Source organism: Oncorhynchus keta, chromosome 4 (assembly GCF_023373465.1).
Source record: "Oncorhynchus keta strain PuntledgeMale-10-30-2019 chromosome 4, Oket_V2, whole genome shotgun sequence".
Classification (NCBI taxonomy): domain Eukaryota; kingdom Metazoa; phylum Chordata; class Actinopteri; order Salmoniformes; family Salmonidae; genus Oncorhynchus; species Oncorhynchus keta.
The window spans coordinates 463623-480596 of record NC_068424.1 but is presented as its reverse complement, the minus strand read 5'-3'; the positions used below and the strand labels follow the sequence as shown (position 1 = coordinate 480596).

At 49.4% G+C, this 16974-nt stretch overlaps 1 protein-coding gene across 5 annotated transcripts in view; it reads left to right on the top strand.

The window, feature by feature from the left end:
• Positions 1-354: 354 nt before the first annotated feature.
• LOC118378944 (tetratricopeptide repeat protein 21B) overlaps positions 355-16974 on the top strand; it is a 72345-nt gene continuing 55725 nt past the window's right edge. For 4 of the 5 annotated variants that reach the window (XR_008095082.1, XR_008095083.1, XM_052498533.1 and 1 more), the window contains exons 1-9: positions 355-486; positions 717-846; positions 979-1089; positions 1245-1411; positions 1624-1746; positions 1932-2089; positions 2657-2741; positions 5320-5418; positions 16137-16329. Coding sequence is in view for 3 of the 5 variants with exons in the window: in XM_052498533.1 (XP_052354493.1) it covers positions 460-486; positions 717-846; positions 979-1089; positions 1245-1411; positions 1624-1746; positions 1932-2089; positions 2657-2741; positions 5320-5418; positions 16137-16329 (1093 nt within the window). In the remaining 2 variants the exon portion in view is untranslated. The remainder of the gene's footprint in view (positions 487-716; positions 847-978; positions 1090-1244; positions 1412-1623; positions 1747-1931; positions 2090-2656; positions 2742-5319; positions 5419-16136; positions 16330-16974) is intronic. The other variant, XM_052498530.1, reaches the window with a different exon arrangement.

Sequence of the window (16974 nt, the reverse complement as noted above, 5' to 3'; positions counted from 1 at the left end):
AATAATAATAATAATAATAATAATAATAATAATAATAATAATAATAATAATAATAATAATAATAATAATAATAATAATATATGAATATAATAATAAGGTCCTTCTGTAGCTCAGTTGGTAGAGCATGGCGCTTGTAACGCCAGGGTAGTGGGTTCGATTCCCGGGACCACCCATACGTAGAATGTATGCACACATGACTGTAAGTCGCTTTGGATAAAAGCGTCTGCTAAATGGCACATATTATTATTTATTATTATTAGATGAGACGACCGCTCTGTGTGTGATTAGCCACGCCTTAATAAGCGGCTGCTTCGTCGGTTGTTAGGCAACAGGAAACGCCCGACGTCAGCCTCTCTGACGCTGGAAGGTTTAGCATCACTGAGGAACGGAAAGCAACGGGAAACAGGGACAGTAACATCAACAACACACTCTCTACGTCGAGAAGTTTATCAGGAAAACATGGCTGACACAGATACAGTTTGTTTAGTAAGTTCATTTTTTATTTGGTAATATGTTTATTGGCTAACGTTAGCGAGCTAGACTTTTAAACTCGGATATGATTTATTTGATGAAGTTGCCTGCCAGTTGGTTAGTGTTAACTAGTTAACTAGCTAGTTGTGTCTAACAGGTTTATGTTGGGGGGTAAAACACAGCTTCTTACAATGATACTGTATCTATTACTGAAAGTAAGCTTTAATGTCTACTCTCATCCTCAGGCTTCACTGATTTACTTCATGGGTGAGAAGTTCTACAGGCAATCCATACACACAGCCGAGTACTACCTGAAGATGTACAGCAAGGATCCTGTTCTGCTGTTTTTTAAAGGCTTTGGGATACTAATGGAAGGTACAACCGTATATTTGGACTCGTTCGTGTATTGACTCAACATTGTTGATGGCAGATTCTGTCATTTGACTGAGACAAAGGCTATACACGAGAGGAGCATGATCACTACCGTTATGCATTATTCAATGGTAGGTCGAACCCAGGAGGCCATGAGAGAGCTGGAGCAGGTGAAGGACAAGCCGACTGTGGCCATATGTTCCAGCATGGCTCTTATCTGTGCACACAAGCAAAGTGACATGATTGGTGAGTGGGCGGAGAGATTTAATGGTCTGTTCCAATAGGCTAATCTTCTCGTTGTCCTTAGCCTCAAACAACCTCCCATCCTTTTGTGTTTGATATGAAATGGCAGAGTATCAGGCTACGTGTTCATGTAAAGTGTGTTTATCTCTGGTCTGCAGATCACGAGGCTGTGGCAGCCCTGGAGACCCGCGTGAGGAATATCCGTAAGACGGCGGGAGAGAAGCCTCTGTTCTATGGAGCCCTGTTCCTGTGGCTGTTGGGCCACGTTGACAAGGCCAAAGACTACATTGACAAGATACTGAAGATATCCAAGTCCTCAAAAGAGGTCCGTACCCATGCATGACACCAGTATTATTCAGCTGTTATTTAGGCTCATATGAAGCTATATAGTATGATTTCAAACATAGCACATGAAAATTCAGGGTTACTAAAGTGCATGACAAATCTATGAATGATATTTTCTGTAGTTCCAAAGTAATACCGTGCTTTGGTCAGTAGACATTGTGGTGAAACTCTAGTCGTTCCTCTCGTTGCCAGGGGTCCATCCTGAAGGGCTGGGTGGATATGAACTCCGAGGATGAGTTTCAGAGGAACAACGCTATCTGCTACCTGGACGGAGGAGGGCAGCACTCCAGGGATGTGTTCGGCATGATGGGAAAGGTACCACAATGCACAGCAGCAGCTCTCCCTTTGGTTCACTGATTCTAAACTATTCTTCTAAAAGTATTTGTTTGAGAGGCTACAGCTGTGATGGTTGGCTGTAGGCACAGCAGTCCAAGGAAAAGTTACCTAACATTTGTTGATAATTGAATTTAACCTGATGGTTTCTATTCCTTGTTTCACAGGCTAAGTACTTTATGAACCAGCATAACTTCACTGGATCCCAGCAGGTGGTGAATCAGATAGTGACCTCCCACTCAGACTTCCTCCCTGGTCTGATGCTGAAGATGAAGCTGTTCCTGGCTCTACAGGACTGGGAGCAGGCCCTGGATACAGCTGCTAGGTAACTAGGACTCCTGATCCCTAACCCTACGAGACTGTCTAGCTGTTGTTATATGTAGTTATAGTTATACTATATTGGTATACTGTAACTCAACCGTGAATCACTGTTCTTAGTGATGAATACATCTCTGTTATACAGTTCCTGTCAAAAGTGTGAATTTCGCCTGCAATATCAGTTCTGTTATACTCACAGACAATATTTTTACAGTTTTGAAGAATCTCAAATATAAAATATATTTAGATTTTTTTTAATCAGCCAAAAGCAAGACAAGTTGGAAACTTTACAGTGTTTTCTATCCTAAGCTGTCAATTATATGCATTTTCTAGCATCTGGTCCTGAGAAATAGGTGGTTTACTTTGGGAAGGTTATTTTTTTAAAAATAAAAATAGTGCCCCCTAGTTTCAAGAGGTTAACACTTTTTTGGTTACTACATGATTCCATATGTTGTTTCATAGTTTTGATGTCTTCACTATTATTCTACAATGTAGAAAATAGTAAAAATAAAGACACACCCAGGAATAAGTAGGTGTGTCCAAACTTTTGACTGGTACTGCATATTTTATTCAGGATTTTACAACAAGATGGGCGGAATCTGAACGCTATCCAAGTTCTCGCCATCCATACCATTGTGAGGGATGGGGATCTGGTCAAGGTGAGTTCAGTATATGGTGCTACATGCTGTAGTACAGTAGCATCGTATAACCAGACTGATGAATGCTGTAGCCAAACAGAATGGAAGCTGGCAACACTTCCTGGTGGTTGTACGAGACAGTAGATACAATTTTATTTTTTGGCCAACCAGCCACTGTGGCAGGTACATTTAAAAATCTACCAGCCACTCAGATTTATTTACAAGTAAAATTATTTTTCTTCCGCTAAAATTATACCAACCAAACACAAGGAAACCCGGATGAGCCTGCTTTGTAATGTTTCTAAAGCAATACAAGTAATGTGGCATAATTAAGCGATAAGGCCCGAGGAGGTGTGATATATGGCCAATATACCACGGCTAAGGGCTGTTCTTATGCACGACGCATTGCGGAGTGCCTGTACACAGCCCTTAGCTGTGGTATATTAGCCATATATCACAAACCCTTGAGGTGCCTTATTGCCGTTATAAACTGATTACCAACGTAATTAGAGCAGTAAAAATATATGTTTTGTCATAACCGTGGTATACGGTCTGATATACCACGGCTGTCAGCCAATCAGCACTCAGGGCTCGAACCACCCAGTTTATGTTTAATGAAAAAATGTGTGACCCGAACCTTTTAACCAAAATATCACAGATGAGAAAAATGTTCACCTGTCCCTTTAATAAATCCTCTTAAGGATCCGACCCTTTTTAAAATGTTCGCCTAAAATGACCCAAATCGAACTGCCTGCAGCTCAGGACCTGAAGCAAGGATATGCATTTTCTTGATACCATTTGAAAGGAAACACTTTGAAGTGTGTGGAAATGTGAATTGAATGTAGGAGAATATAACACATTAGATCTGGTAGAAGATAATTCAAAGAAAAAACATGCTTTTTTTTGTACCATCATCTTTGAAATGCAAGAGAAAGGCCATAATGTATTATTCCAGCCCAGGCGCAATTTAGATTTTGGATGTGTATGTGCAAAGTTTTAGACTGAGCCAATGAACCATTGCATATCTGTTCAAAATGTTGTCTCAAGACTGCCCAAATGTGCCTAATTGGTTTATTAATACATTTTCAAGTTCATAACTGTGCACCCTCTTCAAACAATATCATGGTATTCATTCACTGTAATAGCTACTGTAAATTAGACAGTGCAGTTAGATTAACAAGAATTTACGCTTTCTGCCCATATAAGATACGTCTATGTCCTGGGAAATGTGTTACTTACAACCTCAATCCCATTAGCCTACGTTAGCGAAATGTGTTACTTACAACCTCAATCCCATTAGCCTACGTTAGCGAAATGTGTTACTTACAACCTCAATCCCATTAGCCTACGTTAGCGAAATGTGTTACTTACAACCTCAATCCCTTTAGCCTACGTTAGCGAAATGTGTTACTTACAACCTCAATCCCATTAGCCTATGTTAGCGAAATGTGTTACTTACAACCTCAATCCCATTAGCCTACGTTAGCGAAATGTGTTACTTACAACCTCAATCCCATTAGCCTACGTTAGCGAAATGTGTTACTTACAACCTCAATCCCATTAGCCTACGTTAGCAAAATGTGTTACTTACAACCTCAATCCCATTAGCCTATGTTAGCGAAATGTGTTACTTACAACCTCAATCCCATTAGCCTACGTTAGCGAAATGTGTTACTTACAACCTCAATCCCATTAGCCTACGTTAGCGAAATGTGTTACTTACAACCTCAATCCCATTAGCCTACGTTAGCGAAATGTGTTACTTACAACCTCAATCCCATTAGCCTACGTTAGCGAAATGTGTTACTTACAACCTCAATCCCATTAGCCTATGTTAGCGAAATGTGTTACTTACAACCTCAATCCCATTAGCCTACGTTAGCGAAATGTGTTACTTACAACCTCAATCCCATTAGCCTACGTTAGCGAAATGTGTTACTTACAACCTCAATCCCATTAGCCTATGTTAGCAAAATGTGTTATTTACAACCTCAATCCCATTAGCCTATGTTAGCGCAACCGTCCCGCGGGGGGAACAGCGAGGGGCAGGGCGGTAATTGCCATGGTAGTGTGACTCGAGCCATGTTTGTGTCTGTGTGATTGGATCTAGTAGAAGCGTGATCTTCTCTTCCCAAGCAGTTGAAACTCAAACATTAAAAAACACCCTAGCCAAGAATTAGCCAAGAAACAAGGACAAAGATTCAATTCAGTTTCACTTTCAAGTAAATTAGACCAAGTTTTATGCGTGTGCGCAGCACTTCTTAAAAGGAGTGTTTCACTTGTACTCAGCTCCCAGTCAGGCAGAGTTTTAGCGCGGGGTGGGGTAGTCTATACGATTCGTCGTTCTTTGACATTGTGCGATTTAATTTCACCAGCTATGAAACAAAACGGCAGACATTTTTTGAAAACAGCTACTGCGGCATTTATTTTACTAAACATGTGATCATACTTGACTTTTTATTCACAAATGTGAATCGCCTTGGAGCCCTGACCCAACCGCCAACGTGGCTGGTGAAATATACATCTTATATGCCAATGCTAAATTCTGCCGTTTGGCAGATGTCAATATTAGGAGCTGATGGTTATGTTACGTTTGTAGGCCAAGGAACATCTGCAGGCCCTGGTTAGTGCAGCAGAGGTCTCAGAGCCATGCTCTCCCGGTCTCCACGTCAGTCTCACCCAGCCCATCAGCAGACTGGTAAGTATTTAGCTGAGTTTAGTGGGGTGGTATGTGATGCACCAGGGACGCCACTAGACATACAGAACATCTGGGGCTTAGACCTGAAGACCTGGGGCTGACTGGGGGGATTTAGCCCTGAAGACCTGGGGCTGACTGGGGGGGTTTAACCCTGAAGACCTGGAGCTGACTGGGGGGGTTTAGCCCTGAAGACCTGGGGCTGACTGGGGGTTTAACCCTGAAGACCTGGAGCTGACTGTGGGGTTTAACCCTGAAGACCTGGGGCTGACTGGGGGGTTTAACCCTGAAGACCTGGGGTTGACTGGGGGGGGTTAGCCCTGAAGACCTGGGGCTGACTGGGGGTTTAGCCCTGAAGACCTGGGGCTGACTGGGGGTTTAGCCCTGAATACCTGGAGCTGACTGGGGGGGGTTTAGCCCTGAAGACCTGGGGCTGACTGGGGGGGTTTAGCCCTGAAGACCTGGGGCTGACTGGGGGTTTAGCCCTGAAGACCTGGGGCTGACTGGTGGGGGGTTAACCCTGAAGACCTGGGGTGACTGGGGGTTTAGCCCTGAAGACCTGGGGCTGACTGGGGGGTTTAGCCCTGAAGACCTGGGGCTGACTGGGGGTTTAGCCCTGAAGACCTGGGGCTGACTGGGGGTTTAGCCCTGAAGACCTGGAGCTGACTGGGGGGGGTTTGCCCTGAAGATCTGGGGCTGACTGGGGGCTTTGCCCTGAAGACCTGGGGCTGACTGGGAGGGTTTAACCCTGAAGACATGGGGCTGACTGGGGGTTTAGCCCTGAAGGCCTGGGGCTGACTGGTGGGGTTTAACCCTGAAAACCTGGGGCTGAATGGGAGGGGGGCCCTGAAGACCTGGGGCTGACTGGGGGGGTTTAGCCCTGAAGACCTGGGGCTGACTGGGGGGTTTGCCCTGAAGACCTGGGGCTGACTGGGGGGTTTAGCCCTGAAGACCTGGGGCTGACTGGGGGTTTAGCCCTGAAGACCTGGGGCTGACTGGGGGTGTAGCCCTGAAGACCTGGGGCTGACTGGGGGTTTAACCCTGAAGACCTGGGGCTGACTGGGGGTTTAACCCTGAAGACCTGGGGCTGACTGGGGGTTTAACCCTGAAGACCTGGGGCTGACTGGGGGGTTTAACCCTGAAGACCTGGGGCTGACTGGGGGTTTAGCCCTGAAGACCTGGGGCTGACTGGGGGTTTAACCCTGAAGACCTGGGGCTGACTGGGGGTTTAACCCTGAAGACCTGGGGCTGACTTGGGGGTTAACCCTGAAGACCTGTTGCTGACTGGGGGGTTTAGCCCTGAAGACGTGGGGCTGACTGGGGGTTTAACCCTGAAGACCTGGAGCTGACTGGGGGTTTAACCCTGAAGACCTGGGGCTGACTGGGGGTTTAGCCCTGAAGACCTGGGGCTGACTGGGGGGTTTAGCCCTGAAGACCTGGGGCTGACTGGGGGGTTTAGCCCTGAAGACCTGGGGCTGACTGGGGGTTTAGCCCTGAAGACCTGGGGCTGACTGACGGGGGGTTAGCCCTGAAGACCTGGGGCTGACTGGGGGGTTTAACCCTGAAGACCTGGGGCTGACTGGGGGGTTGACCCTGAAGACCTGGGGGTGACTGGGGGGTTTAGCCCTGAAGACCTAGGGCTGACTGGGGGTTTAGCCCTGAAGACCTGGGGCTGACTGGGGGTTTAGCCCTGAAGACCTGGGGCTGACTGGGGGTTTAGCCCTGAAGACCTGGGGCTGACTGGGGGTTTAGCCCTGAAGACCTGGGGCTGACTGGGGGTTTAGCCCTGAAGACCTGGGGCTGACTGGCGGGGTTTAGCCCTGAAGACCTGGGGCTGACTGGGGGGTTTTGCAGAAGCATAAGGCTCTGTTGCATATCTCCATGCGCTGTGCTCTCCTGACGCCAAATAAACAACACTTCCTAATATTAATTCAATGGATTGTGGTCAGTAAACCCATGGAAAATGTATATTAATATTATTTAACCTTTATTTACAGTTGAAGTCGGAAGTTTCCATCCACTTAGGTTGGAGTCATTAAAACTCGTTTTTCAACCACTCCACAAATGTCTTGTTAACAAACTATAGTTTTGGCAAGTTAGTTAGGACATCTACTTTGTGCAAGACACAAGTCATTTTTCCAACAATTGTTTACAAACAGATTATTTCACTTATAATTCACTGTATCACAATTCCAGTGGGTCAGAAGTTTACATACACTAAGTTGACTGTGCCTTTAAACAGCTTGGAAAATTCCAGAAAATGATGTCATGGCTTTAGAAGCTTCTGACAGGCTAATTGACATAATTTGAGTCAATTGGAGGTGTACCTGTGGATGTATTTCAAGGCCTACCTTCAAACTCAGTGCCTCTTTGCTTGACATCATGGGAAAATCAAAGACCTCAGAAAAACAAATTGTAGACCTCCACAAGTCTGGTTCATCCTTGGGAGCAATTTCCAAATGCCTGAAGGTACCATGTTCATCTGTACAAACAATAGTATAAACACTGTGGGACCACGCAGCCGTCATAACGATCAGGAAGGAGACACGTTCTGTTTCCTAGAGATGAACGTACTTTGGTGCGAAAAGTGAAAATCAATCCCAGAACAACAGCAAAGGACCTTGTGAAGATGCTGGAGGAAACAGGTACAAAAGTATCTATATCCACAGTAAAACGAGTCCTATATCAACATAACCTGAAACGCCGCTCAGCAAGGAAGAAGCCACTGCTCCAAAACCACCATTAAAAAAGCCAGACTACGGTTTGCAACTGCACATGGGGACAAAGATCGTACTTTTTGGAGAAATGTCCTCTGGTCTGATAAAAAATTTGCGGGCAGAACTGAAAAAGTGTGTGTGAGCAAGGAGGCCTACAAACCTGACTCAGGAGGAATGGGCCAAAACTCACCCAACTTATTGTGGGAAGCTTGTGGAAGGCCAACTGAAACGTTTGACCCAAGTTAAACAATATAAATGCAATGCTACCAAATACTCATTGAGTGTATGTAAACTTCTGACCCACTGGGAATGTGATGAAAGGAATAAAAGCTGAAATAAATAATTCTCTCTACTATTATTCTGACATTTCACATTCTTAAAATAAAGTGGTGATCCTAACTGACCTAAAACAGGGAATATTTACTAGGATTAAATGTCAGGAATTGTGAAACTGTGTTTAAATGTATTTGGCTAAGGTGTATGTAAACTTCAGACTTCAACTGTAACTAGGCAAGTCAGTTAAGAACAAATTCTTATTTACAAGGAGCATTGGTGGCAAATCTGATGCCTGAACGGTAAAGAACATCTAGCCGCTTGAGAGCACCCTGAACTGCCGATCTATAAATTATGTCTCCGTAATCTAGCATGGGTAGGATGGTCATCTGAATCAGGGTTAGTTTGGAAGCTGGGGTGAAAGAGGAGTGATTACGATAGAGGAAACCAAGTCTAGATTTAACTTTAGCCTTCAGCTTTGATATGTGCTGAGAGAAGGACAGTGTACTGTCTAGCCATACTCCCAAGTACTTGTATGAGGTGACTACCTCAAGCTCTAAACCCTCAGAGGAAGTAATCACACCTGTGGGGAGAGGGGCATTCTTCTTACCAAACCACATGACCTTTGTTTTGGAGGTGTTCAGAACAAGGTTAAGGGTAGAGAGAGCTTGTTGGACACTAACAAAGCTTTGTTGTAGAGAGTTTAACACAAAATCCGGGGAGGAGCCAGCTGAGTACAAGACTGTATCATCTGCATATAAATTATTAGAGAGCTTCCTACTGCCTGAGCTATATGGTTGATGTAAATTGAGAAAGAGCGTGGGGCCTAGGATCGAGCCTTGGGGTACTCCCTTGGTGACAGGCAGTGGCTGAGACAGCAGATGTTCTGACTATACACTGCACTCTTTTTAAAAGAGGTAGTTAGCAAACCATCCCAAAGACCCGTCAGAGACACCAATACTCCTTAGCCGGCCCACAAGAATGGAATGGTCTACTGTATCAAAAGCTTTGGCCAAGTCAATAAAAATGGCAGCACAACATTGCTTAGAATCAAGGACAATGGTGACGTAATTGAGGACCTTTAAGGTTGCTGTGACACATCCCATAACCTGAGCGGAAACCAGATTGCATACCAGAGAGAATACTATAGACATTAAGAAAGACAGTCTGTTGATCTTCGATTAGATTTTCCAACACTTTTGATGAACAGGGCAAAATAGAAATAGGCCTATAACAGTTAGGATCAGCGAGATCTCCCCCTTTAAATAAAGGACGGACTGTGGCTGCCTTCCAAGCAATGGGAACCTCCCCAGAGAAAAGACAGGTTAAAAAGGTCAGAGAAAGGCTTGGCGATGACAGGAGCAGCAACCTTAAAGAAGAAACCTTCTGACCCGGATGTTTTTTGGGGTCAAGTTTATGGAGCTCCTTTAGCACCTCGGACTCAGCGACTGCCTGCAGGGAGAAACTGCATGTTGGTGTGGGCTAATCTGTGGTTGGCTGGTGTGGGCTTGGTGTGGGCTAACCTGTGGTTGGCTGGTGTGGGCTTGGTGTGGGCTAACCTGTGGTTGGCTGGTGTGGGCTTGGTGTGGGCTAACCTGTGGTTGGCTGGTGTGGGCTTGGTGTGGGCTAACCTGTGGTTGGCTGGTGTGGGCTTGGTGTGGGCTAACCTGTGGTTGGCTGGTGTGGGCTTGGTGTGGGCTAACCTGTGGTTGGCTGGTGTGGGCTTGGTGTGGGCTAACCTGTGGTTGGCTGGTGTGGGCTTGGTGTGGGCTAACCTGTGGTTGGCTGGTGTGGGCTAGCCTGTGTTTGGCTGGTGTGGGCTAGCCTGTTTTTGGCTGGTGCGGGCTAATCTGTGCCCACTTTTACCAGCGAATACCCACATGGATCCAATGGGGTGATATCACTTATCACAGGTGCTGGATTAGAAAACATAATGTAGAACTAAAAGCTAGTTTTCTGAACCAAAGAACCTTCAGGGTTGTTTTAGCCAGCTGGGGGTCTCCCAGCCCAGTCCCTTGGCTTCTGTTTCTATGGATCCAGTTGTTTTAGCCACCTGGGGGGTCTCCCAGCCCAGTCCCTTGGCCTCTGTTTCCATGGAACCAGTTGTTTTAGCCACCTGGGGGGTCTCCCAGCCCAGTCCCTTGGCCTCTGTTTCTATGGAACCAGTTGTTTTAGCCACCTGGGGGTCACCCCGCCCAGTCCCTTGGCCTCTGTTTCTATGGAACCAGTTGTTTTAGCCACCTGGGGGTCAGCCCGCCCAGTCCCTTGGCCTCTGTTTCTATGGAACCAGTTGTTTTAGCCAGCTGGGGGGTCTCCCAGCCCAGTCCCTTGGCCTCTGTTTCTATGGAACCAGTTGTTTTAGCCACCTGGGGGGGTCTCCCAGCCCAGTCCCTTGGCCTCTGTTTCCATGGAACCAGTTGTTTTAGCCACCTGGGGGGTCTCCCAGCCCAGTCCCTTGGCCTCTGTTTCTATGGAACCAGTTGTTTTAGCCACCTGGGGGTCTCCCAGCCCAGTCCCTTGGCCTCTGTTTCTATGGAACCAGTTGTTTTAGCCACCTGGGGGGTCTCCCAGCCCAGTCCCTTGGCCTCTGTTTCCATGGAACCAGTTGTTTTAGCCACCTGGGGTCTCCCAGCCCAGTCCCTTGGCCTCTGTTTCTATGGAACCAGTTGTTTTAGCCACCTGGGGGTCTCCCAGCCCAGTCCCTTGGCCTCTGTTTCCATGGAACCAGTTGTTTTAGCTACCTGGGGGTCTCCCAGCCCAGTCCCTTGGCCTCTATTTCTATGGAACCAGTTGTTTTAGCCACCTGGGGGTCACCCCGCCCAGTCCCTTGGCCTCTGTTTCTATGGAACCAGTTGTTTTAGCCAGCTGGGGGTCTCCCAGCCCAGTCCCTTGGCCTCTGTTTCCATGGAACCAGTTGTTTTAGCCACCTGGGGTCTCCCAGCCCAGTCCCTTGGCCTCTGTTTCCATGGAACCAGTTGTTTTAGCCACCTGGGGGGGTCTCCCAGCCCAGTCCCTTGGCCTCTGTTTCCATGGAACCAGTTGTTTTAGCCAGCTGGGGGGTCTCCCAGCCCAGTCCCTTGGCCTCTGTTTCTATGGAACCAGTTGTTTTAGCCACCTGGGGGTCTCCCAGCCCAGTCCCTTGGCCTCTGTTTCTATGGAACCAGTTGTTTTAGCCACCTGGGGGTCTCCCAGCCCAGTCCCTTGGCCTCTGTTTCTATGGAACCAGTTGTTTTAGCCAGCTGGGGGTCTCCCAGCCCAGTCCCTTGGCCTCTGTTTCCATGGAACCAGTTGTTTTAGCCACCTGGGGTCTCCCAGCCCAGTCCCTTGGCCTCTGTTTCTATGGAACCAGTTGTTTTAGCCACCTGGGGGTCTCCCAGCCCAGTCCCTTGGCCTCTGTTTCCATGGAACCAGTTGTTTTAGCCACCTGGGGGGGTCTCCCAGCCCAGTCCCTTGGCCTCTGTTTCCATGGAACCAGTTGTTTTAGCCAGCTGGGGGGTCTCCCAGCCCAGTCCCTTGGCCTCTGTTTCTATGGAACCAGTTGTTTTAGCCACCTGGGGGTCTCCCAGCCCAGTCCCTTGGCCTCTGTTTCTATGGAACCAGTTGTTTTAGCCACCTGGGGGGTCTCCCAGCCCAGTCCCTTGGCCTCTGTTTCTATGGAACCAGTTGTTTTAGCCAGCTGGGGGTCTCCCAGCCCAGTCCCTTGGCCTCTGTTTCCATGGAACCAGTTGTTTTAGCCACCTGGGGGTCTCCCAGCCCAGTCCCTTGGCCTCTGTTTCTATGGAACCAGTTGTTTTAGCCACCTGGGGTCTCCCAGCCCAGTCCCTTGGCCTCTGTTTCTATGGAACCAGTTGTTTTAGCCACCTGGGGGTCTCCCAGCCCAGTCCCTTGGCCTCTGTTTCTATGGAACCAGTTGTTTTAGCCACCTGGGGTCTCCCCGCCCAGTCCCTTGGCCTCTGTTTCTATGGAACCAGTTGTTTTAGCCACCTGGGGGTCTCCCAGCCCAGTCCCTTGGCCTCTGTTTCTATGGAACCAGTTGTTTTAGCCACCTGGGGGTCTCCCAGCCCAGTCCCTTGGTCTCTGTTTCTATGGAACCAGTTGTTTTAGCCAGCTGGGGGTCTCCCAGCCCAGTCCCTTGGCCTCTGTTTCCATGGAACCAGTTGTTTTAGCCACCTGGGGGTCTCCCAGCCCAGTCCCTTGGCCTCTGTTTCTATGGAACCAGTTGTTTTAGCCACCTGGGGTCTCCCAGCCCAGTCCCTTGGCCTCTGTTTCTATGGAACCAGTTGTTTTAGCCACCTGGGGGGTCTCCCAGCCCAGTCCCTTGGCCTCTGTTTCTATGGAACCAGTTGTTTTAGCCACCTGGGGTCTCCCCGCCCAGTCCCTTGGCCTCTGTTTCTATGGAACCAGTTGTTTTAGCCACCTGGGGGTCTCCCAGCCCAGTCCCTTGGCCTCTGTTTCTATGGAACCAGTTGTTTTAGCCACCTGGGGGTCTCCCAGCCCAGTCCCTTGGCCTCTGTTTCTATGGAACCAGTTGTTTTAGCCACCTGGGGGTCTCCCAGCCCAGTCCCTTGGCCTCTGTTTCTATGGAACCAGTTGTTTTAGCCACCTGGGGGGTCTCCCAGCCCAGTCCCTTGGCCTCTGTTTCCATGGAACCAGTTGTTTTAGCCACCTGGGGGGTCTCCCAGCCCAGTCCCTTGGCCTCTGTTTCTATGGAACCAGTTGTTTTAGCCACCTGGGGGTCACCCCGCCCAGTCCCTTGGCCTCTGTTTCTATGGAACCAGTTGTTTTAGCCACCTGGGGGTCTCCCAGCCCAGTCCCTTGGCCTCTGTTTCTATGGAACCAGTTGTTTTAGCCACCTGGGGGGTCTCCCAGCCCAGTCCCTTGGCCTCTGTTTCTATGGAACCAGTTGTTTTAGCCACCTGGGGGTCTCCCAGCCCAGTCCCTTGGCCTCTGTTTCTATGGAACCAGTTGTTTTAGCCACCTGGGGGTCACCCCGCCCAGTCCCTTGGCCTCTGTTTCTATGGAACCAGTTGTTTTAGCCACCTGGGGGTCTCCCAGCCCAGTCCCTTGGCCTCTGTTTCTATGGAACCAGTTGTTTTAGCCACCTGGGGGTCTCCCAGTCCCTTGGCCTCTGTTTCTATGGAACCAGTTGTTTTAGCCACCTGGGGGGTCTCCCAGCCCAGTCCCTTGGCCTCTGTTTCTATGGAACCAGTTGTTTTAGCCACCTGGGGGGTCTCCCAGCCCAGTCCCTTGGCCTCTGTTTCTATGGAACCAGTTGTTTTAGCCACCTGGGGGTCTCCCAGCCCAGTCCCTTGGCCTCTGTTTCTATGGAACCAGTTGTTTTAGCCACCTGGGGGTCTCCCAGCCCAGTCCCTTGGCCTCTGTTTCTATGGAACCAGTTGTTTTAGCCACCTGGGGGTCTCCCAGTCCCTTGGCCTCTGTTTCTATGGAACCAGTTGTTTTAGCCACCTGGGGGTCTCCCAGTCCCTTGGCCTCTGTTTCTATGGAACCAGTTGTTTTAGCCACCTGGGGTCTCCCAGCCCAGTCCCTTGGCCTCTGTTTCCATGGAACCAGTTGTTTTAGCCACCTGGGGGTCTCCCAGCCCAGTCCCTTGGCCTCTGTTTCCATGGAACCAGTTGTTTTAGCCAGCTGGGGGATCTCCCAGCCCAGTCCCTTGGCCTCTGTTTCCATGGAACCAGTTGTTTTAGCCACCTGGGGGTCTCCCAGCCCAGTCCCTTGGCCTCTGTTTCTATGGAACCAGTTGTTTTAGCCACCTGGGGGTCTCCCAGCCCAGTCCCTTGGCCTCTGTTTCTATGGAACCAGTTGTTTTAGCCAGCTGGGGGGTCTCCCAGCCCAGTCCCTTGGCCTCTGTTTCCATGGAACCAGTTGTTTTAGCCACCTGGGGGTCTCCCAGCCCAGTCCCTTGGCCTCTGTTTCTATGGAACCAGTTGTTTTAGCCACCTGGGGGTCTCCCAGCCCAGTCCCTTGGCCTCTGTTTCTATGGAACCAGTTGTTTTAGCCACCTGGGGGTCTCCCAGCCCAGTCCCTTGGCCTCTGTTTCTATGGAACCAGTTGTTTTAGCCACCTGGGGGTCTCCCAGCCCAGTCCCTTGGCCTCTGTTTCCATGGAACCAGTTGTTTTAGCCACCTGGGGGTCTCCCAGCCCAGTCCCTTGGCCTCTGTTTCTATGGAACCAGTTGTTTTAGCCACCTGGGGGGTCTCCCAGCCCAGTCCCTTGGCCTCTGTTTCTATGGAACCAGTTGTTTTAGCCACCTGGGGGGTCTCCCAGCCCAGTCCCTTGGCCTCTGTTTCTATGGAACCAGTTGTTTTAGCCACCTGGGGGGTCTCCCCGCCCAGTCCCTTGGCCTCTGTTTCTATGGAACCAGTTGTTTTAGCCACCTGGGGGTCACCCCGCCCAGTCCCTTGGCCTCTGTTTCTATGGAACCAGTTGTTTTAGCCAGCTGGGGGTCTCCCAGTCCCTTGGCCTCTGTTTCTATGGAACCAGTTGTTTTAGCCACCTGGGGGGTCTCCCAGCCCAGTCCCTTGGCCTCTGTTTCTATGGAACCAGTTGTTTTAGCCACCTGGGGGGTCACCCCGCCCAGTCCCTTGGCCTCTGTTTCTATGGAACCAGTTGTTTTAGCCACCTGGGGGTCTCCCAGCCCAGTCCCTTGGCCTCTGTTTCCATGGAACCAGTTGTTTTAGCGACCTGGGGGTCTCCCAGCCCAGTCCCTTGGCCTCTGTTTCTATGGAACCAGTTGTTTTAGCCACCTGGGGGTCACCCCGCCCAGTCCCTTGGCCTCTGTTTCCATGGAACCAGTTGTTTTAGCCACCTGGGGGTCTCCCAGCCCAGTCCCTTGGCCTCTGTTTCCATGGAACCAGTTGTTTTAGCCACCTGGGGTCTCCCAGCCCAGTCCCTTGGCCTCTGTTTCTATGGAACCAGTTGTTTTAGCCACCTGGGGGTCTCCCAGTCCCTTGGCCTCTGTTTCTATGGAACCAGTTGTTTTAGCCACCTGGGGGTCTCCCAGCCCAGTCCCTTGGCCTCTGTTTCTATGGAACCAGTTGTTTTAGCCACCTGGGGGTCTCCCAGCCCAGTCCCTTGGCCTCTGTTTCTATGGAACCAGTTGTTTTAGCCACCTGGGGGTCTCCCCGCCCAGTCCCTTGGCCTCTCTTTCCATGGAACCAGTTGTTTTAGCCACCTGGAGGTCTCCCAGCCCAGTCCCTTGGCCTCTGTTTCTATGGAACCAGTTGTTTTAGCCAGCTGGGGGTCTCCCAGTCCCTTGGCCTCTGTTTCTATGGAACCAGTTGTTTTAGCCACCTGGGGGGTCTCCCAGCCCAGTCCCTTGGCCTCTGTTTCTATGGAACCAGTTGTTTTAGCCACCTGGGGGGTCACCCCGCCCAGTCCCTTGGCCTCTGTTTCTATGGAACCAGTTGTTTTAGCCACCTGGGGGTCTCCCAGTCCCTTGGCCTATGTTTCCATGGAACCAGTTGTTTTAGCCAGCTGGGGGTCTCCCAGTCCCTTGGAGCACAACGTTCTGGGTCTTTGTGTATCAGGGTTTTTGTGTTAAAACATGACTTTGGGTTGGGGGGGTAATAACATGTTAAGTATGTTCACACATTGAAGTACATCGGTATGTCAGCCTCCCAATACGACACATGAAATGTGCTGTTCCAGAGAGAACATGACTGTACTGGCCCATTTGGATGTAGAACTATGACGTCCTCTGCCTGTCTGTAGTGTGGAGGCCACCCAGAGATCCTTCAGCTGCTGACTCCATTTACAGAGAGGGCGTACTCTAAAGCCCCTGGGAATGCTGATGTGGCCAATGAGATGGGTTACCTTCTGTCCCTACAGAAGAAGACTAAGGAGGCCACCAGGTGGTACTCTACTGCTCTCGACATTGACACCAGCAGTGTCCCAGCCCTGGCAGGTAGGTGGGTTAGTGTCTACACATTAATACACACAGCTCTCCTGCTTTCCCAGTGTGTTGATGTGCATCTTCTTAGCTTTTTTAAAAATGTGATAGCACTGGTGAGTAAAAAAAAAAGTATGTGGACACCTGCTCGAACATCTCATTCCAAAATCATGGGCATTACAATGGAGTTGGTCCCCCTTTGCCCCCTTGGTCCCCTCTTTGCTGCTATAACAGCCTCCACTCTACTGGGAAGGCTTTAATATGGAGTTGGTCCCCCTTTGCTGCTATATCAGCCTCCACTCTACTGGGAAGGCTTTAATAAGGAGTTGGTCCCCCCTTTGCTGCTATAACAGCCTCCACTCTACTGGGAAGGCTTTAATATGGAGTTGGTCCCCCTCTGCTGCTATATCAGCCTCCACTCTTCTGGGAAGGCTTTAATATGGAGTTGGTCCCCCCTTTGCTGCTATATCAGCCTCCACTCTACTGGGAAGGCTTTAATATGGAGTTGGTCCCCCCTTTGCTGCTATAACAGCCTCCACTCTACTGGGAAGGCATTAATATGGAGTTGGTCCCCCCTTTGCTGCTATAACAGCCTCCCCTCTTCTGGGAAGTCATTACTATGGAGTTGGTCCCCCCTATAACAGCCTCCACTCTTCTGGG